The sequence below is a fragment of the Dromaius novaehollandiae genome, chromosome 3 (genome assembly GCF_036370855.1).
Source record: "Dromaius novaehollandiae isolate bDroNov1 chromosome 3, bDroNov1.hap1, whole genome shotgun sequence".
NCBI classification, from domain to species: Eukaryota; Metazoa; Chordata; class Aves; order Casuariiformes; family Dromaiidae; genus Dromaius; species Dromaius novaehollandiae.
Window position 1 is genome coordinate 62,211,206 of NC_088100.1, and position 22,651 is coordinate 62,233,856.

At 36.9% G+C, this 22,651-nt stretch overlaps 1 protein-coding gene across 1 annotated transcript in view; it reads right to left on the reverse strand.

Moving 5' to 3' along the window:
* The window catches only part of MOXD1 (monooxygenase DBH like 1), a 50,301-nt gene that overhangs the window by 21,665 nt on the left and 5,985 nt on the right, over positions 1-22,651 (reverse strand). Inside the window, exons 2-4 of the mRNA XM_064508987.1 lie at positions 17,047-17,193; positions 15,351-15,518; positions 15,142-15,225 (exon numbers count right to left, since the gene is read on the reverse strand). Coding sequence (XP_064365057.1) covers positions 15,142-15,225; positions 15,351-15,518; positions 17,047-17,193 — 399 coding nt within the window. The remainder of the gene's footprint in view (positions 1-15,141; positions 15,226-15,350; positions 15,519-17,046; positions 17,194-22,651) is intronic.

The following is a 22,651-nucleotide window of genomic DNA, read 5'->3' on the forward strand; positions in this document are numbered from 1 at the left end:
CATTTCTTACAAGGTTATTCCTATTTTAACAGCTAAATATCAGTCTTGACCCCTAATTATAGGCATTCAATTTTACAACATGGATTGTTGAATGTACACACTCAAAGTTTCCATTTATTTAAAATTTTTAAAAATAAAGTTTTGGGTTTTTGATAGCCCTTAATTCCCAAACCACAAAACTGAAAGCTAAGTTAATCTAAGGTCTACTTTTACAGGTCTCCAGTCAGTAATAGTGGACCAACCCTGAAAAGTTACCATGACTGTCTTGCTAATTTGTATTGGGAAATAGCCCAGCTTTCAGATAATTATAAAAAGATAATTATTTAATGTGGTAAGTTATGGCAAAGGAGTGAAATACAGAAAAAATGTGATAGAAGTATGCATATTACATAATAATCAACAAATTCTGCAGATTTAAGTGACCAATTCATTTTTATTTGGATTTTCATTTATACTTAGTCTTGTTCACATTGTTCTTGTAATGTCAAGGGACTCTCAGATGACACTTTCAGCCACTGTTACCCGAGGAATTTAGAATGGGTTGCAGTGGCAATGGAAGTTAGCCTTTCACTTTCAGTAGCTATGAGGAAACTTGTGACTTTAACATGTAATTCCTTCCTCTTTCCTTGCTAATTCCTACCCAGTTCTTGTTAGCCATGGGAGTCAAGAAAAATTCAATAATCAGACACTCTTACTAGATTGAAAGAGGAGACTGAAAGGAAACATGTATATAATTACTAACACACTAGTTTCTCCATTCTACCTCATTCTGATCCGCAGCCCTTTCACTGTGGCTGAAATGCAAGGAAGACTCAGCTGTCAGGGTTCATCTACTTGCCGTGTTGGGAACAAGCCTGCAGAGACAGCGCACTGGCAGGTTATGTCCCCCAGTTTGGCCCCTGCAGGCAAAATACATTTTCTGCTTGACATTTCCCAACTGCCAGAGGCTTGGAGAACAAAAGCCCTATATCCACCCTACATCAAATTGCCGAAAGCCTTTGGGACTGCAAAAAATATGCAGACACACAAGACATGGTCTCCTCTGCTTTTCACAAAACCCACAAAAAGAAGCTGCTGTTTTATTATTCATGATGATGTACTTTCTGCATCCTGTCTACCTTGCTTGAAAGCTTGGGCAAAAGACATTCTCTAACCGAGTACACTGACATGTATAAACAAATCTGACTCCCAATGACAGACAGGTAAAAACTGAAATACTATAATCTCCCACCCCATCAAATTGTGATTTCCTAAGAAGAGATATATAAAATACACCTGGTTCAAATTCAAAATAGAGACAATGCCTTTTGCAACCAAAAGTATGGGTTATGGTGTTTGATTAGCCTGACCTGTACTGACTGAGTAGGTTCAGAGGTTTTTAAGAGCACTGTGGCTCCTCTCATCAGACTATCTCTTAGCATTTCTCAAAATGTTGACTTTCAAAGAACATAAAATAACAATTTTCAACTTACTATCAAGTTAAAATAGATAAGATGTTTTCCTCCTGTTAACTTAACAGAAACTCTATTAAGTCAACAAACATATCACACTAACAAGGGAAATGCTTACATTCTTCAGTGCGAGGTTATTCAGCTTCAGTTTTTCTCCCTCTTCTATTTCATATTATTCCCCGTGCTACTGCACAAACTGAATATACCACATCTTCTTTTCTTATAAAAAACCAAGCCAATATTGTAACCTAATAGAGGCTTGCATCTCAACCTGCCAATAAGCAGAGTCAAGATACTAATGTAAGACATATTAAACAGAGTGAAAATGCAAACTGCTCAAATGGTCTAAAGAGTCAGGTTCCCTACCAGGGAGAAATAGATCCAGAAAGCTGGAAGTCTTTCTTGCTTATTCCTATTTTCTCTCCCTTTTTATTTGCTTTGCTTTCTTTGATGTTACAGCTGTGGTTTGCTCTTCATGTCTGTTTGTGTGCATGATGAAAGTTAGTAAACTATATCCATATTCTCCCCCTAGTGTCCTTGTCAAAAAAACTAGTCCGCTGAACTTAAGGAAACAAAACGTTGAATTTATTGTTGTATATCATAACGGCAACAAGTTTTTGGTCTTGTTCCAGTGATGTTTTTACACTGAAATAGCAATGAAAAATATTGTTTTATTTGTTCAGGCTCAAAAGCTAGCTTCCACTTAATTTTACCTTTTAAAGTCTTCAAATAAAAAGTGCTGCCATTATTCTATTACATCATCACACAGTGATACCTAGCCTTCTTCGGCTGAGTGTATACTGATAAAAACTTGTCAAGGACTTTTCCTTGGTCTTGAGGCTATCTGGGATGGCACATTCCTATATTCATAAGGCTAAACTCTCTACTACTTGATTATACAGTTGCCCAAGCCATGTCTTGGCATTATCCATTCAGTACATGCCAGGGGATGTGTAAGTAAGTAACAGGAAAAAGAGGCAGTAGTTACAATTTACAGCAAGGGAAATTCTGAGGACACATAAGGAAAAATATTTTCTCCATGAGAGCAGTTAGGCCTTGGAACAAGTTGTCCAGAAAGGCTGAAGAGTCTCTGTCTTTGCCGATATTCAAAACTCAGCAGGACCATCCCTGGAGCAAACTCATCCAACTTTGACGTTAGCCCTGCCTTGAGCAGGAGATGGGAACGGATGACCTCCAGAGACCCCTTCCAACCTAAATTATTCCAAGATTTCTCAGTTGAAAAGTATGGAACAGGATAATATTCAAGCCTGTACCCACACATTCTTCAACGAAGTTTGCGATGTGGAAAATGAAAGGGAATGGTTTTGAAAAAAGAACAGCTGTCCCTCAAATTGTAGTATCATGTGCACATAAATTAAACCAGAGTATTCTTCACAGTGACTTCAGTTACAGAACAGTAATCAAGTAATCCAATAATAGCATTAGGCATCCTACTATATCCTCTACTAACAGAAAGATGCTATAGGATGATATTCCATGGTAAATGATGCCTAGTAAGGCTTTAGCTTTACACAAAACTGCACATATGTAGTTGGCTGTGAAACAGGGAAAAGCCATTATTCCATAATCTCAAAACCGGCAGTACAAATCTGACAGAGATTTTGTGCTAATGTTGCTATATCTTCGTTTCCAGCCTGTGGTTGGTTATTTTTTTAATTTGAGTTTGCCAGGTCCTTCATCAACTCAGACCAAATAGTGGTGGTCATGAAATGGAGTTCCGGCTGAGTTTACCTTGGTAAGAACTATCACCTTCTTATTGATTACTTTTGCTTTGCTACTTCTTTCACAAATGCATATTATGTATATATATTTAATTATTTTTCTAATTTAGAAAAGTTCTTCAAGGTAGACACTGTCTTCTTATTATGGATAATCAGCATTTTTCTGATTTTTTTCATCTTTTCAGAAGTGTAGTTCTGGAATAAACAAACATTTACCTAAAATATCTCTTTGAAGGTTTTAGATTTTTCTTCAGAAAAGCAAACACTTGGAAATAGTTGGCCTTAAAAAAGTTGGGTTTTTTGAGCAAAAACTCCACATATTTCAGAGAAAAAGTCAATAAGAATATGATGTTATTTATACTTGTCATTTTCTGGCTAGCACTGCTTGTTGCACTCAACCCAGAGGTGCACTGAGCAAAAGCTCCAAGAGTTGGAAATACGCCTCTGAATGGGGATAGACGTCTAAATCCGTGAGTGGAGCGTAGATCAGGATTTTAACCCCAACAACCAAACAGCAATCTTGTGTCAGGAGAAAAGCCTGTGCCGGCCAGCTGCCTGTCTCTGACGCTAACCCGCTGTAGACTTTCACCACGGGGCTCAGGAGTGCAGGGCTCAGGAAGGGACCACCCTCCTCACACGCCCACCTGTCTGTCAGAAAGCATTAAATTCCTGCAACAGAGCAGTTACGGCTGACAGAGGCACCTCACATGCTCCACAGGCTGCAGTTGGGCATGGGCTAGATACAGCAATCTTTATTGAGATCAGTGGTATAATTTGCATGTATACAGCCAACTGTCCAGTTATGTTTTTCTTACAGTACAATCCAGAGCCTAAACTCAGTCCTCATCAAGAAAACCCTATAAACCTCTCCCAGGTGTTTCTGAATTTGTACTGTGCTTTTTCTTTAAAAAAGGGGTATATTTTGGTGACTGACTTGCGCTTGGTGGAAGCCACTGTTCACACTTCACTCACAGTTACCTATGCGGGGAGCATTACTGCTTACCTAGGTTTGTCCTCCAAGTGTAAAAATGTTCATCTAAATTATTTTCATACACATTTTTCACATCTTGAAGGTGGGGAAAAAGTATAAACAGTGTTTTGTTTTTAATGATATATCGTGCTTCTTATATTTTAATAAAAAAAAGATATACATGAGAAAAAGGTCCAGGCAAAAGCAACTTCCTCCCACTCTCAGGACCAAATAATGTGATTAGGTAAAACTTCCTTGGAAGATGGAAATTTTCCAGATGAAAAACAGAGGTTTCATACAACTTAAGGCATTTAAATTTGCATGACTTGTCCCTAATACATGTGCCTTTTTTCCCCCAAAGTGAGATTCAAATACACGACTTAATCCTAAGCTGAAATAACCGTGCTGTCCTGTTTATTTATTCATTCAAGTTATATTGTTGGCATTTGGGTTTAACTGGTTCTGGGTGCAATTTAAAACACATAATAAAAATTCTAACATCAGTGTGAAGAAAAAAATCCTCACCACATGAAAGGAAAATCTTATTCAAAGCACTGATATTTCCTGTTCTTGATGTAAAGAAGAAAAGATTTATTTACTTGGTGACTGAGTTGTTCAACGAAGGCTCTTATTTAAGTTTTAGTAGTAAACCACATTATGAACTAATTACCATACTGCAGTTTTAAGCTGCAGAATTTTCATAGGAATAAAATACGTAGTTTTAGAAAAAAGTTACTGTCGTGTTGTTAGTTTGGAGAGGGGGCTACATTTCTGAATTCACACAATTCTTTCCATCCACACATATTACTATAATTAAATAAATGCTAATGCTTATGCTGTACATCCAGAACTTGTATAAGTCAGTGTGAAGAACAACTTAAATATCTTAGTTAGTAAAGAGGAATCAAACACCACAATAACCAATAAAAAAAAAGCATTTGAAAATGAGAAGAGAGATGGGTTTGGGGCTTCTCATTTTCACTGCCATCTAGCCCTTTCCTAAATCTTTATTCCTAACTAATCGCCTGGAACTCTGCCACTCATAAAGAGTTTCAGATTTTAAAGGCATGCAGTAATTTAGAATAAATCCAAAAGAAGCAGACCTCAAAGTAATATTCATTAAAAAATTTTTCTCTCTCAGGTATGTCTGAAGATTTAAGATAACACATTTAGAAACAGTTAAAAAATATAACCCTGAGGACTAATCTGATAAAATGGCTGGGTCAAGAAAAAACATGTTTCATTCAGTTATGCTTCCTGGCAATACATTCACTGCACTCCTAAGCAAGAGAAATACAGGTAGAGTAGTTGTAGTATTCAGTATGGCCATAGTCTCTCCATGCAGCTGACACACACCAAACAGAATTAATCCGCAATTAATCAGTAACATCATTATTTGCTGTGAAAATAATGTAATAATAACATAGTACGTAACCAAATATGTTTCCAATCTAGAGCCAAAATGGGTAGTCTGTAAAGAGTTTATATTTATTCAAGATGAGTATATAATTTGAATAGTATAAATAATATAGTCAATGAAGGTACTCCTTTTAGTTCATGAAATCACCATTAACACACAGTGATGTCTATCTATTTCTTTGAGGGAGCAAGGGAGGAGTTTTTAATTCTACTGTACAACTGCAAATCGTTCTTTTTGATCATTCAGCTTAATAATATTGTATGTTTTCTCATATTTTATACACTCCTGCATGGGAATGAACAAAAAGTTTTACTGGAAGACTGAATGTGTGAGAATTTACAATGTATCCTTTTCCTGTTTTACAAGTACTCTGGCATATGGATATGAAACCTACCTTCTGACAAGTAAACGCTGACTTCTGCAAAGGAGTACCAAAAGAAAAACATACACAGCAAAGATCTTAAGCATAAAGATGCAGAATTTCTACAGTAGCCACCGATCTGTACTGTCTGGCACCTAAAATTTACTAAAGTGAAAGAATGGAATAAAATCGCAGAGGTCTTATGCTTTTCACATGACGTAACTTCTTCAGTCAGTAGAATAATTCTGGGGAACTACTGCTTATACCTTCCAAAAAGTTATGTTTAAAAAGTTAACATAAACATGAGAAGGAACACAAAATATATGTTGCTGAGTAGTGTGTGATTGTAGGTACTGCCTAGATTAATTTTATGGTTTCAACCTTTTTTTACCCTGAGCCAGATTCTGGTACTCTTCTGCAGGGCTCCAACACACTTCAGTGGCACTTGGTAACATAATGTACGCAAAAAGTCACACAACAAGGTTCATTTTCAGATAACATGGTTCTTCTGAAGTATCTCAAGAAGTACTATATTATTATGTTCTCATACCAGCTAAAACTTCATTTAAATCTTGGTGCAAAGAGAAACTGTTCATCATCTACCTGTGGTTTAGCTGTCATCTGTGTGGACTCTGACATTACATATGCTATGTGTGGCTTCAAACAAGAACTGTTTTCCTGTGGTGGAGTGGCATTGTCTAACTAAATTATTTTTCCATTGCTATTGATGTTTTCTCTTTTGATTTTATCCTTGAGAGTCACTGAATCTACGCTCTGGACATAAATACAACTACTGAGTGTTGCATAACTGGTCAGTGGAAGCACAAATGAAGACGGTATCATAACATTATTCTCTGAAGACTGAATCAACAGTTAATGCTGGGGTTGGAGAGTGAGCAGAGTACTAAAGAGAACACTTTACAGTTAGATTGGAAATGAAATTTCTTCTCCAGCTGCAAAATATATAAATGGCTTTGGGGCAATTATATGTGGCCCCACAGAGAATTTGCTTAGGATGTCAATACTATGTGACTTGTCTGAATGAGAAAGTTGATTGTCAGAAACGATGCCAAGAAGTTAGTACGACCAAGGTAGGTATGTCCTGTGATTCAGCCAGATGCTCTCACTTCACACTGAGTAGGCCCATAAAGTGAGATTTTACTACCTATGAACCTGCTCTTCTGGTATTTGCACAAAGATGATTTATAATTGCTTATCAGAGGCCCAATCCTACTTTTTGAAATACTTTATTGCCTGCCATGATAAGGAGTGTGGATAGATTGACTGCAGACAATTCCCTGGCAGGATTTTCCTGTGTTCTCAGCACACTAGCTAATTACAACCTTATTTTAAAACCATACACATACCTAAGGATGAAGAAGCAAAAATGAAAAAGATGGTACAAAACCACACGGGGTCATAATAGCAATCCTATACTGATAACCAGCTCATGAAGATCTCAGAAATGGGAGATGAATCTCAGAGAGCTTCACAGGAGTCATACCCTCCTCATGGTCAATTTTAAGTCATATTTTAAGTTAGCTCCTTTCACTTAAGACTTGCATGTAACCAGAACTTACATAACATAAGACTTTCACTTAACCGCAAAGTCCCACAAAATGCATATTTTCCAACTATATGCTGGCATAGTCAGTACATTGCTAAACATGGAATAATCAATGCAGCAATAGCTGCATACTTTAAGTTTTCTTACTGTAAAATATATAAGAGAAATCAAAGACGACTACCACAAAATAAGAATATGTTCCACTAAGAAATACAAAGTTTGGTGTGACAGTAAAATCTGCAGTCATACATACTTTCATCTTTGATTGCCGAGTCTTAGATATGCATATACCTTGCATATGAAATAATTTAGCAGGATATGAGAGAGGACAGTATTTCTCTTATTTCCAGAGACAGTTGCTTGGGAAAAATGTGAATTTCCAGCCAGTTCAGTTATACGATTCCCTAACATTGCAAAACCTAATGGGCCTATTCAGGCTTGCAATGAAGAGACAGCCCACCAGATCGAAGGGCAGATGATAGCTTGCAAGCTCTGCAGCATGTGATGATCATTTAGTTGCCAATCTAATTTACCAAGGCTGAAATTGCTTTGCAGAGGAACATACAGTATAATACTGAACATTCGTTTGTTTCAGGCTGCATGATGCAATTTGCCAGAGCTATCACATTTAGCAAAACGTGAAAGTTCAAGCCAGAGAATAACAAGCAGTTACTGTCTGGTATCATTCAAGTTAAAAATCAGTGCCCTCATTTAGGTACTGACGGTTACAAGCTGCCCTTCTGGCTTTCAATCAATCAGTCCCTTAAACTGGAGTCCCTTTGTATTTTCACACTGGGGTCTTTGGTATTACTAAAGCATTCCACTGTCAAAAAAGAGAGTTACCCTTGGCAACAAGCTTTTTTGGAGCTTTTGCTTCCTTATCAGAGATTGCTCTGAAACGGAACATGAAGATTAACTTGCAGCTGCTGGTGTGCTCTAATACAGGCCATTCTTTAATTGAAAAGAAGCTCCCTTTTCTAATGAGATCAACAATGGAAACTTTGGTGCTTTTATAAAAATATGCCCAATGTAACACTTTGCAGCTAATGCTAAACAATTAAGTTTTTTTACTGAAAGTCACATATCTATTCCAGGCTAGCTATCTAGTTTCTTTCTTCAAATGATGGAGAGAGACTGTATCATACCAGCAATGTTTGAACTCATGTATTTTAGCCACCTATTCTAGGATGATATAAATCACTATTTGAAAGTACCTATTTTTTGCCACTGTCTACTGATGCCATTTAAATGGCTAGCTCAGACTTGGAAATAATTCAAGTTAGATGGGAGACAGCCCATCTTCATGGTTGGAAATTTACCATCTGTAACATGTTGCCTGGGTTTAATTTAGTATGCATGAGGAGTACTAAATATATACTTAATTTTGACCACATAAACCTAATCCCCAACACAGGGATTTTTCCCACTTCATCAGTGGTTAACCTGTTCGCTCCATACCCAGAAGCAGGTTCAAATAACACACACAAAAAGAGTGTTTTATACAGACATCCAAAAGTTTAAGTACTTACAAAATGCAGTCTACTGTCTTCCTCTCCACCTCTGAATGGCCTCTAAAATTGGGCTCCCCATTAAAGATGTTCTCTTACAGAATCTGAAGTATTTTATGCTCCTGAGCACAGCTACACCACAACCCTTCTGCCAGTGTTCCTCCCACACTGCTTCTAGTTTCAAAATAAAACCCAGAAAGTTCAGAACTATATGAACATGAGTAATTGTTAATGAAAATACATGTCCATATAGATGAATGACTCTACTACTCTCTCTGTTGTATTTTTTATTTTATATAGACTGGTTTTCCTATTCTTAATAGTGAAATTCAATATCAGACATGCTTTTGTCTATGGGATTATTACTACTCAAACCTGGGGAACTACTTCCCCTAAGCAACAAAATACATTTCAAAGAGGCTAAGAAAATAAGAGGAAAAATGGATAGAGTGTTGAAATTAGGATGGTCATGCTATACTCTAAAGCTGAAAGACTTCCTACAAATTGATTACGGCATGCCTGGCATGTAGAATATACATACCATTCCCCCACCAAAAACTACTGCAAATTTTCAGAAGTGTACCCACAATATTTAACAATTTGCCAGGTGTAGTGGTTGAGCATAGGTATAGAAAATTTACAGAAGATCTAGAGACAGTGGAGGAAATACTGTATTTTAAAGTTTTCTGATTGCAGCAGAAAAAAGAGAAGTGCACATGGGAGACCGGAGGTTAATATAAAGCCGAAGTAATGACTCTTTGGCAGAGGCAGTTATATTTATAACTAATCTAATTAAATTAAACAAATGGAAGACATGTGGTATTGAAAAGTAAGCTGAAGACAGTAATAAAAAAGCTGTATCTGCAGAACCACAGGTAGAAAGAGCAGAGAGAAGTAACAAGCTTTGAAAATACAGCTTTTGGAAAAAGTATTTCTCACAAATGTGAAACAAACTTTCAGTTTCAAGACACTGGTAAACATCTGCACTATGTCAGCTCATGGAAAGCAAAAAATCAGCAGATAGGCAGAAAAAAGCAATCACAAGCAAATAGTCTTACAAGTTAAAGTAGAGAGACTTTGTGTCAACACACACAGGCATGCACACTGAAAATCATGAAAACCAGACATCTCAATTAATTAATTAAAGGATTTCAGAAGCCCCAGTGTGCTGCCACTGAATAATTTTTTTTAAACTGAAAGAGACAAAATAAAGAGACATTAAAAATGAAAGATTTACAAGACTGAAGGTGCTGCACAGACAGCTCTTTTCAATACATGCTCCTTTCAGTAAGTACCTCTCACCATCCAAGCCTCTCCCAGCCCTGGCATCGCACTGACTGCCCATCTGTCAGGTTTATCCACACCCACAGGAGCTGCCCTCAGTGTGGCTTGTGCAGGGAGACAGAAACCTTTTCATGAAGAGGGTGGTGCATGGACATGCCTGAGTGCCTGCTTTACCAGCAACTCTGAGAAATCCTCCTGGAGTAGAGGTCCTTCTCCAGGTGCATTCAGCAAAGCAGGAAAACTTTCTTCAGTGACATGATGAAGAAGCAAAAGCAGGACCAGTCAGAGAAATGATATTTACAGTGCACTGCAAAAATCTTAGCAAGAAATAACCTTAAACCCAATTCCAGAAAGTCTGGGATAATAAATGGAATGCTTTTTTTTTCCCTAAGAAAGCTACTTCTGAGAAAACTCAGGGCTAACTTCCATAAGCAAGAAAAATAAAATCATACTGTACATGTGGTAGTAAGCCCTAAGCATACAACACAGCCTGAAGCTCAAAGCAGCAAAACTGGCAAATGCACATTTTGCAGACAGGCGATGATGCGTGCTCTCCCATATGAAGGGCAGTCAGGTTCTGGGGTTAGAGAACCACCACAGAGCCATTCTGCAAACTGAATGACACAAGACAGTTGCCTGCTACTACCTCCAAGTGATCCCCTTCATCTGTTCGACCTATTGTTATTTTCAAAATCAACCTATTACCCTGATATTTAGTTCTGCTAACAAAAAAACACGCCGCGAGAGGGAAAACCTTCAGAAGTTTAAAAGATTTTGAAGTAGCTACTGCTTAGCAAAATGAATAGCTTGAAGCTGAGGACTAATATATTCTATCATCAGAGTCACAAAAATAGCCCAGTGCTTGGTATCAGCTGCAGTTTGAATTACACTATCACTATTATGTCCAGCTATTCAAAAATCATTTTATTTTATTTCTTAGCAGGCACATTATTATTAGAAATAGCTTTATTAGTTATTTCTCCAGGAGTTCCCAGAGGCATAAGAAATCTTGTAATAGAAGGCATTGTAGAGACATGTAGAAAGGCAGAGTCTTTTCCCTAGGGAATGTGTTGCAAGAAATATAAAACAAAGGGAGATAAAAAAGAGAAATCTTAAACCTGGCTGAGTGCCCCATTATCACACTGAAGCACTGTTCTCCACTGGTAAATGCAGCATAAGGAGAAGTTACTTATCTATGTCCTTATTCCACCTGAGATGAATGCAAGATTACAATCTTATCTGTTGCATAATTTACTATCATGTAGTGCAGCTTGCTCAAGAACAGTCAATGAAACTATGTTGATTTTCATCACCTGAGGTTCTTGGAAAGTAACATAAATATTATGTAAAGAGAAAGAAAAGACATAAGATCTTACATAGTTTACCTTCCAATGATTTTGATATCTTTTACACCAGTTATTTGATTATATTGAGCTAACAAAAAAACACAGTCTTTCAAGTCCTTACCCAGAAAAACACTTTGATTCACTTCAAATCAACAGGTTGCTCATGTGAGCAATCACGTGTATGACTGTGCCTGAACTACCTGAGAGGCAAAGCTGGTACATTGGGATGTCTGCAAAATAGCCTCTCTCTGCCCAGAGAGTCATTCAGTTCAGCAGGCTGTTTTTCATGAGAAGAACATATACCTCAAAAGCACAGAAGAGAAAAAAGGTGCAGGCCTGACATCCACGCTAGCCAGCACCAGGAATTTTTTATTTGGACATGTGCCAGCCTGGCCCCTGGACTGCTAGCCACCTGCACCTGGGGTATACCTGTTGTGCTCCTGGAGCACACCTTTCAGCTTAGTTTCATCCAAAGGGATTCAGTTCATGAGCTCTAAAACTATTCCATGGTACTAACCAAACCAAACTAAGCAGGAATGACTTGAAGATTCACTTCCAAAGCACACTCCTGATCCAAACTAAAACACTGAGGTAGATGCATCCTATGACCAAGTGTATCACATCGCACAACTGTTACACCACCAGCTTATATTTACTGAATATGTTTATAAATGCTTTGAATGTGTTCTACCTGACCGTACATATAGTTACTCTTTTTAAAAATAATGTGAAGTCACTTGAAGCTAAAAAATCATTTTTAATTTAGACTCTGAATTCAGAATCTGGCATTTGTTAACAAGAGATGATTAAATGTCTTGGCTTTACTGCTTGACCTTTACTGCTAGGTCTATTTTTTTCTTAGACATTTTCCTTCATGAATATATTGTGCTTTCCTGAGTAGACTGATTTTTTAAAAATAAATTATTACAAAATGATTAGAGCAATTTTCAAAAAGAAAGCAAAACCAGAAAACAGCTGAACAACATGAAAAAATTCTTATTTACTTATGGTTGTTGCAGCTGCTCAAAACTCCAGACCACCAGCAGGCACACACGCACATCTAAGTGCACAGTTCCATGTTGTTGATGGTGTATCTTGTCCAGCTAGAATCAAACTCCACTTGTTTCACAAAATCATAAAGAAGTGCAGAAATAGCCAAAACCACCTCACATGAACACTACTTATGTAGGCTGAATTATACCAGGGATGAATTTGTACCATTCTATTAACTCTTTTTTATTTTCTGTCTATTTTCTGTCTATAAAAATGGGATGCATAGGTTATATGAATGTTGCACTACAGAAGAATCATGAATCATGAATCAACATCTACATAGGTATTTAACTAACACAATCAGTTTGATCAAGGCACATAATTCATCTGTTTTTCACTTTGTCAAATTTAATCTTTGTTTGCATGACTGATGTCCTTTGGAGTATTCATAAGCCCAATTCTCTGTGTGTCAGTAAGCTTTAGCAAATGTTTAATAGGTTTGAAAAAATGCAGACACAATTCCAAAACAAACCTGTATGTGTCAGCTACAAAAGTCACATATATGAAAATTTAAGCTGTACTCTGGAAAGAAATGCTAAGGAAGTATTTCTACGGTAATTCTTCACTCTTTCTGCAAACACTTTTCTCTCTCTAATCATTTTTTAAATTAGAAAAGAAAAAGCCATATGAAACTTGGTTACTTTTCTGAAGCTGGAAAATCTAGGAATGCCATTCTAATTTTAATGGTTAATAATAAACAAATAAATTGCAGTCCCAAAAATGTGATTTCTAAAATTATAACATTCTTTCTACATCATAGTAAAAATAAAGAATATGAAACTTTTTGAAAAACTAATCAATGCATTTCTGAATGAAAATGATTTTTTAGCTTCAACTGACCACAAGTTATTTTTTTAAATAACTGTGTGTGCTGTCAGGTGAAACATATTTAAAGTATTGCAGATAAATTCAGTAAATATAAATAACAAGTAGATCCAGAGACCATTTTTGCAAAACAGCCTATACCAACTTCTACCAAATTTAATATAGAAAGAATGATTCTGAAGCTCTCTTTCTTGAAAGGAGAAAGCTAGGAATCCAAACAAATATATTATATTACAGGCAAATTCTGCTTTTCACAAACATCTGTGAAACTAGCTATCATAAACTTCATGTGTGTTTAATGACTAAGTACCTGAAGAAAAAAATTTGGACCTCACAATTCTTTATTCTGATAATGTACTAAAACCTACAATATTTCAGAATAATTATACATATTTCTCACACATACAGAGGAGATCATGTGTTAAGTTCTCTTATTTTAAATTTGCAATCTTACTGAATTCATTGGAGAAATATGACTGACAGTAATTCAAAATGGAATAAAACTGTACACTTAAAAGCATTAATGGAATCAAAGAGAAATAAAAATGAGGGGCCTGATTCAACAGCATCGTTCATATAATTAATTCCACTCAGGTCAAGAAGTACTAGCTTCAGAATCACCTTTTAACTAGCTCTGTCTTTTCTTTTTCTTCATGTTTTCCCTGTAAGTCTAAAATAATCTTTTGCTCTGTTCTTTTGATGTCTATTGATACATTTGCAATGATTTTAAGGCTACTGTTCATAAACCATTCAATTAATGATGAATGACTAGCAGAAGTACCTGAATGCTTGGATATTTATTTTAACATGCTATATGACTGTGCTATCTTAAGCAGGAGGTCTTATGTATATTGCTTCTTGGAAGGAAGGCAAGAACTATTTTTCTTGCAGCACTCAGTTCCAAATAAAAAGAAAAGTTAGAAAATGTATTACAGGAAATGTTTATGCATGTGAGTTTTGAAATCAGTTTGGATCACTTTGAAATCTGTATTAAACTTTACACATTTTCATTAATTTCTAACTAAAATACATCATCCATAATGACAGCCTTTTTTCATAATATTTGGATTGTACACAGTCAAAGATGATGAAGTCTGTGTTCACATGATGTAACATGGCATGGCTTCACACTGAAAAAGAGGTGACTGAAATCAAATAAAAGGATCTGGCCCTATATTTTAACAAACTTTTCCATTTAGTTTTTTGAATCTAAAAGTACTCCACTTTAAAAGAAATTGATGACATTCTTATATAAAAGTACAAACTTGATGGAACATGCTTTTATAAAATTTTGCGTAGGCTTTGCCAAATTTTTTTATGGTTAGAAATAATTTTCAACCTCATAAGGGACAGAGGGCATAGGAGAAGAGAAAGGCAGGCTCTCTGCCACCCTGTGTGCTAGTTGTTAGGGCACGCCAGAATCAGTCTCTGTGACACATACACATACCCAGTATCCCTTCTTGTGAAAACATTCAAGAGGTCTTGCTGTTACTCCAGTAAGTAGGGAAGGAAGTTTTGAAAGCACAAAAATTGATTTGAAGAGAAATTGTTATCATCCGAACTCCTCTAAACATAAAAACATGAACAGGATTTTTCACAGTCTGAACCACTCACCTTTGTCACATGATGCTTTTCATGTCGCACAGGAATCTTAAACATTTGGCACCAATATGTTGTATCTTTGTCTGGTATAGGCACCTGTCTTAATAAAAAGGGAAAGAAATTACTATTATAAAAGTTGCATTGCCCTGTTCCTTAAGCCAAGAAGTCTGATTGCCACCTCATCCCTACATCCACATAAACCCAAACTCAAAGTAACTTACGTCTTTGTTTGTCAGGTCAAAGTATGGCAGAGAGGCAGATGAAACTTCTGCTTTCTCGGGATTCAGTAAACGTAGACTCTTTGAACCACGATTAGACCCATGGTAATTTTGACCTGCTTCTCCCATGTCTTTGTGGTGATAGGCCCATATTATCCGTACTGTGCTCTCCTAAAAAAAAAGAAAAAAAAGAAAAAAAAGAAAGAAAAAGAAAATCAGAAGGAATAGGAAGAATGTCTTCCTGACAGTATGGCTCATATAATTGCTGAGATAGATAAGACTTAAGTGTTACTGTATTTGAACAATGACAATTTATACTACGTGAGAAGACATCTACTGACACAATTTTGTCTTTGAAATTAACTCTCTTGTTTCTGCTTTGACTCCACTTGATCATGTTTTAGACTCATAGGTTTCACTGTAGATCTATGAAGTTGAATCACTCTCTGAGAGGTTGCTTCCATTAATGTAGCAAACTTGAATCATATCTGCAAATAGCAGAAAAGATTCATAAAAAGATAACCAACTGGACACATAAAATGAATTTTTCTAGAGGTGTCACCCATTTGGCCAGCAGTTGGAATCTATTCATCCAAAACAATTTCCAGGCTCAACTGTGTAAAGATCTGAATAGCTTCTGTGAATTGTTGTCCCCACATGGTAGGGAAAATAGACATTAAACTACAAGAACAGATTTACATCTTAAAAAATCTGTCTACAGCTATAGTGCAGATTAATTCTCTGTAATCTATCCGCAGAATGCAATAATCACTCTTGAGACAAAATATTCTAATAAATAGCAAAAGGTCCCAGAATGTTAAGTTATACTGAGAAAATCTGGAGCAGGTGCAAAAACCATAGACCCACTGACTGCCTGGAGTTCTGGCAGTTTATACAGCTGTGGGTTTGCTTCATGTATCTTTCAGCTCCCTACGTTGTTATGGCACAAATTATGAAAACACAGACACAATTAAAATAGCATTGAACTATTATAGTAATGCTTCTAAAATGAGAAGTAAAAAATCCAAAGCATACAAATTGTTGCAAATCTTTCTATTAGGTCCAATACGAAAGTCATCAGCTTCATATAATTTAAAATTGTGCTTAGGAAAGAGTACAGCTGCCACTAGGACAACAAAAGAATTTACCATGAAAAGTAAAGATTTATCATTACACTCTTTAGCTTTTTAATTTTTAATACGGTAACAAAGCCACAAAATACAATTTAATACCATACTCTCCAAACTTTTTTAAAAGCCTAGCTTTGAGATCAGTTACAAGTTAGTGTAAGACTTGAATAGTGTTTCTGAAGTTGGCATCTCTTGAATGATTGTCTGTAACTGTGCAATATAGGACCTGATGGGGTAGCCTGTTTCAATCCTGTTCATACGGTACCTTAGAAATTAGGGAACATTATGCACTAAGGTAGAGGAATAAAGGAAGCTGTAACTAAAATGTAACAGTCCATACCTAATAAAATATACAAAAGTATTTTTCCTGGCAAATTTAAGTTGAAAAACTGAGGTTTTGGAAAGTGTATTGGGAGCTGGATAAACACAATTTCTAGCTGAATTAAGCTGAAGTTAAGTCTTTCCATTTTACTAACATGAGAAGATTTTAATAACCTGCTTCATATTCACATATGCGGTTGGCCTATCTTAATTACTTTATCTCTTTACATATAGGCAGCGCATCTTACCGTTATACTCTTATCATTTGTATCACAAGTGTGCAGATCTCTGCTAAAAGCCAATATTGTATGTGTGCTATTTTCCATGGCATATTCCAGATGGTAATCCTGTTGAGGGTCCTTTTTCAGTACTCTGTTTTCATCTGTAAAATAATCCTGTTGAAAATAAAAGGGGGACCATTATTAAAATCTAATATATTATTTAAAAATACAACTTTATGTCAAATACTGAACCCCTTAAAACAGATCTGTATGTAAAATATTGAAGCATCACAGTTTTGTATCAAATAATAACTTTGTGGTGATACTTAACAGTTTTCTGACTAAAAATGGTCAGTAAGCAAGTCTCCTTGATAAACTTACTGAAAAACATCTTGCACAACTATAAAAATACCTTGCTTGTACAAAACTACAAAAATAAAGGGTATACCCAAGAATCAATAAGCCTAATTTATGGCAACTGGGATGTCAGGAATTTCAGGGGAAATTAGAATTAATTTCACTTAAAATATTCACATCAACAGTATTGTCATTACATCTTTCCCAACTGCTTTTCCTTTTTTTCCCACAAAAAAATAACACTTCAATTAAAAACTACAGGAACCAGAAATGCTACATTTAACTGGTATAAAAAATGCCCTGTTCATACAAAAAGTCCCTGAAGTGTTTTGGTGTTTATTTGCTGATTTGGGCTTTTTCTTTTTTCTTTTTTTTTAATCTTTTTTCTTTTTTTCGGTTAAAGAAAGATGACCCCAGTCTCCAGCTTAGCAGGAGTATCGTATAAAGCAGAAGCCGCTCCAGTGCTGTGCCGTCATTAACCTCCTCACCCCTGAATTCCTCAGTGCCACAGGCAGCTGCGGACTGGCTGCGCCCCGCTCCCCGCTGGACACCACTTGCTCCTGCTGCTGGCCCGAACGCAAGGCTTTGGCCACCCATTTTTAAGTTTTAAGCTCTTTCTGCCCACTTTGGGACAGAGGAGGGGGGGCTGGGGGGCTATGCTATGCACTCAACCCTAGAGGACAGCATCTGGCCCTCGGTTAGAGAAACATCTCCTTCTCCCAGAATACATGACCTTCCTGTCTGGTGTCAAACAATTTTGTCAAGCGATTTTTTTTTTCAACTAGTAGAGCCCTTTCTGATGCCAAACAGCTTACAGGCAGACACCATCAATCACACAGCTTTCTCAGCAAAATAATGCAATGCCTGCTCTTTCTTGAAGACACTTGCTTTTGAAGATATTTAGATCTTCATTTATTTTTACAGAAATTTCCAGGTTTCATGTCCTTTTGTTAAAGTGAAGATAAGGCTGTAAATTTGTAAAATCTTACGTCGAAGTATTTTGATGCTGTTAAATTAGCTGTTACCCTTCTATTTCACTAAAGGATCACTTAGGAGCTTTAATCCTAGTCTTAAACTTAACCCCACGCCTGAAATTTCTGTGTGTGTACAAGAGACCACGTGCACACCAGCCAGCATTCACAAGCTGATCAGCCTTTTGTACGTGTATGAATAACTGCATGCCTAAACATTTCATTAAGGTATATTACCTTAGATGAACATTTTTATAAAATCACGTCTCAGTCAGGATGCACTTTCCAGGAAGAAAAGAGTAAAAAGTTGGCCATTTTTAACAGAATGAAAATAAACTACAGACAGGTTTTGGATTTTCTCTGTCCTAGGACAAACCTAAACTTCAAAATTTTTGAAAGGTACTGAAAAGACTCATTCCTTCCCTATCATCACTTTGCATGACTATGGGTGAAAGAATGCATATGTGAAAGAATACACGTGGAAGAATACACAAGTGGAAACATAATCATCAACAAAGAGAAAAAGAGAGGTCTGGGACCTGTAGTTATATGCTGAAAGAAAGGAAACTGATGGGCTACGTTTGTTTAGAGAAAGAATTTTGTGTTTGCTTTTCCAGATGGAAATAATGGACCTGTTCTTGGCTGGTTCTTGAAGATGGATATTTTACGGGATCAAATTCATGGAAACCCCCTTTACTCCTACATCAGAGCTTGGAGACAGACAGTGTATATCTGTATGCAGTACTATCCCTGCTTTGAAAATTTTTCTCTCCAGAATCTCTGCTTTCATCTAAAAAATAGTAAGGGCTTGCCTGGACTAGAAATGTAACCTTGTGAACAATCAGCTTTTATCTAAGTGTGATAGCTTTGCTGAAACGTTACATTAAATTGGAAGAAGGCACCTTTTGTATCAGAATAAGCACCCACACGTTGAATTGAATTATTCAGGAATAGAAATTTAAGAATAGCTTTTCCAGAATAATTCCACATTGAAATAAACTGAAAGTCTTTGCTTGAAATGGCTATGAAGGAAAGTTCAGAAATGTGAAGCAAAGTTAGGTGTCTATGAGTTTGGTCTACACTGCAAGTATTTTTCTAGTAGAACTACATCATTTCTTAACAACTCTAGAGGACATAACTGTACCAAAAAACCACTTGTGCTATAGCTCTGACTTCTACGAGGCTGCAGGGAGAATGCAAAAATAGCTCAAGAAGTTGGTATTAGCTCAGAGGTGCCCTGGTAACATCAGTGTCAGCATAATTATTTCATTCGCATGGATGACAGTCAAAGAAAGGTCATGGATCTGATCTGCCATGAGGGGCTCATTTTGTATGGACAAGCAAATGCTGCTCTGAAGGTGCTACTGCCACAGCCCATCCCAGTGCCTGCAGCCGTGGGAAGCCCCTGGGAGAGAAAGGCTCAGTCGGGGAGAGCACAGCGCGCTTGCTGAGCCGCACCACCAGCTTCGAGAGGCACCTACTTCTGATGACTCACCTCAAAGTATTTTGTGGGCAGATGTTAATTTAACCGACTAACATTAATCTGTCCCATGTGAAAATTTCTGTGAAGGAATGAATTCACTGTCTCTGCTTACACTCGCTGCCTGATATGTTCCACCTTGACACATCCCTTGAATCCCGGGGTGTGGAGAATATTCCCCAAATCCCAACTCTACTGAGTGCAATGGGACTCCACAGAGTGCAATGGGACTCCACTGGAAGAACTGAGCATATGTTTGACAGGAGCTACTTCAGAGTTACTACCTGCCTCTACCACTATTTTTATTACTTCTGCCAAAAATTATCCAGACATTCATCACAAAAATCAAATCGACTGACAGGAAAATTTCTGACCAGTTCAGAATTTGATTGCTCAACTTCTGACATGCAAATGGCTTGTTTAGCAGTTTGAAAACAAAATAAGGTTGCATCGTCATGGAAACATACTGAGCTCTTTCTGTTTCACACAGTGGATTTTAAGTCAAACTGCATAGACTTTGCTCAATTTAGTCATCATAGCCTAAAAGCCTTTAAGGCACAGTATTTGTGTACAAAAGCTAATGAATAGAAGGAGGTTCTCAACAATGAAGGCACACTGACAAGTTGCAGCGCCACATCCTCTCAGCAGTATCTTGGTAAAGAAAGCAAAGGTGGCTGGGAGCTCCAATCAGCTAGTCTCATACTTAATAATCAAGGCCTGTATAAAGCCTATTATTTACTAAACAAATCTACTCAGGCATTAGCATGGAGGACACATATCCTTTGGCTTATTTTCTTGTAACATATTTAGTTAAAGCCCTTCCAATTTGGGAAGGTGGTATCACAAACATTAAAAACAGATCCAGAGTTGCTTCCTTTCAGAGGGGAAAAACAAAAAGAAATTAAAGTCCTGTTTCTATAGTACAAATCCAATCAAAATGCCACATTTGGGCTGCCTACACTCCACTTAAATCTTTGTGCCTAATCTAAGAGAAAGGTGGGCATCTCTGAAGGCCCTTGAAAAGTAACTTAGAAGGCCAAAAAATGGCAGAGAGGATGGATCCACCAGGAGCCAGACAGGAAACATTAAGTACATGGACTTCAGCTGAAGTTAGGATATCTAAATACGGTCCCAAATTCTCCCCAGAATCTACTCCCGTAACACAGAGGTCATCTAAATTACAAGTTTCACGGATTTAATTCTGTTGAGAATGGAGTGTGACATTTGCATCAACAGAATTACAGTGCTTCAATTATCTATCATGGATGGGCTTATATGTGCCTCCTATTAGCATAGTTTCTTCTTACTGGATAGGAAAAGGCTCTAATACTGTGGCTGCTTTCACAGAGATTTGGTTTTGCAATCCCATAATGTTATTGTGAAAACCTGTGTCTTTTGTAAGGAAGATTATAGTGATCCAAGTTGTTTGGAATTTCATGGAGCTCCAGCATAGATCTGTGATAATCATCAAACCTTTAATACTGCATTTCTGAAACAGTCTGCACAAACCAGAAAAATATGGATTAATTTACTGATTCAGCACTTGAAACTCGATTCTTCAGCTTCTTGTACACACAAAAGTATATACTGTACTTAAAATCCAAGCAAAGTTGCTGAAGTTTTACATTAACTGTACAGAACTGTAAGCAGTTGCAGAAACAGAAGATAAGGGTGAAATGGACTCTATATTTTTCTGGTACAACATCTTATTTTGGTTATTTAATTAATAGATGTTTAAAACTTACAAAGCTTTGGAAGTGCTATTTGTCATGCTACATAACAGCAAAAATTTTATTTTTATTTGAGCATCTGACTATTAAACTGTTTACATTTGAAACATAACATATTTAAAGTTTCTGCACTCTCTTTGATTATATTGCATAAGCTGGTATTTTATGCTCGAGGCTAAGTTGTGCCATCAGTCAAATAATTAGATATCTTGTTCCTTATGCTAGCTAGAAGTTGAAACAACATATGGAAAATGAAAAATCTTACTGATTATACAAGCTATTTTATGTTCTTCACCACAAGTGAAGCTGATGATCTTACATTGTTTTTCAAATCCTGTTAACCTCTCTCTCTCTTAAAAAATGTTTTGCAGTGTATATGGTTTCTCATTGCTGCTATAGAAACCATCAGGGAGAATCATTTCTTATGGATGTAACGAAAGATGCAAATAGGCTGTTTTATCCTTCAAGAACGTAAGCACAGCTGCACAAGGAACCCTGACCAAAAAAAACATTACCAGCTGTCATCACATACTCAAACAGGTGTCTATGGAGCTCCCTCCCCAAACCTTAACAATGTACAAGATTGTTTTGTTTATGATATCCATTTCCTATGCTAAATTATATAGAGCACCTTTCAACCTCGAGGAGCATAAAATAACTCTCAGACTGAGGCCCCATGCAGCAATTGCCTCGCAGGCTTCACTTGTGAGCAAAGATCTGCCTCCAGGATTCACAAATCCTGCCCAGCTCTAACCTGGGGATCACTCTCAGTCCAGCACTGACTGAACAGTTATGAGAGTGAGAAGGGATGAGCCAACAATGGGAAACAGGAGGGAAAAACAAGCTGTGTCACAACTAGATCTGGCCTATGTATGGCTCACAGCCAACTCCTGCAGTTCTGAATAACCCCAAACTACCCAAACTTGTGTCAAAGACCAGGGCTGAAGACAAGGGTGGTAAAGGAACTGGGAAGCTATAACCAAGATGAAACTTGGCGCAGCAGAGGATCGATCTTCTTATAAATAGGACAGATAAATTGCTACAGTACGCAGAAGAACAGACCAAAACTTGTTTGAAAACTTGACCAAGCTAAG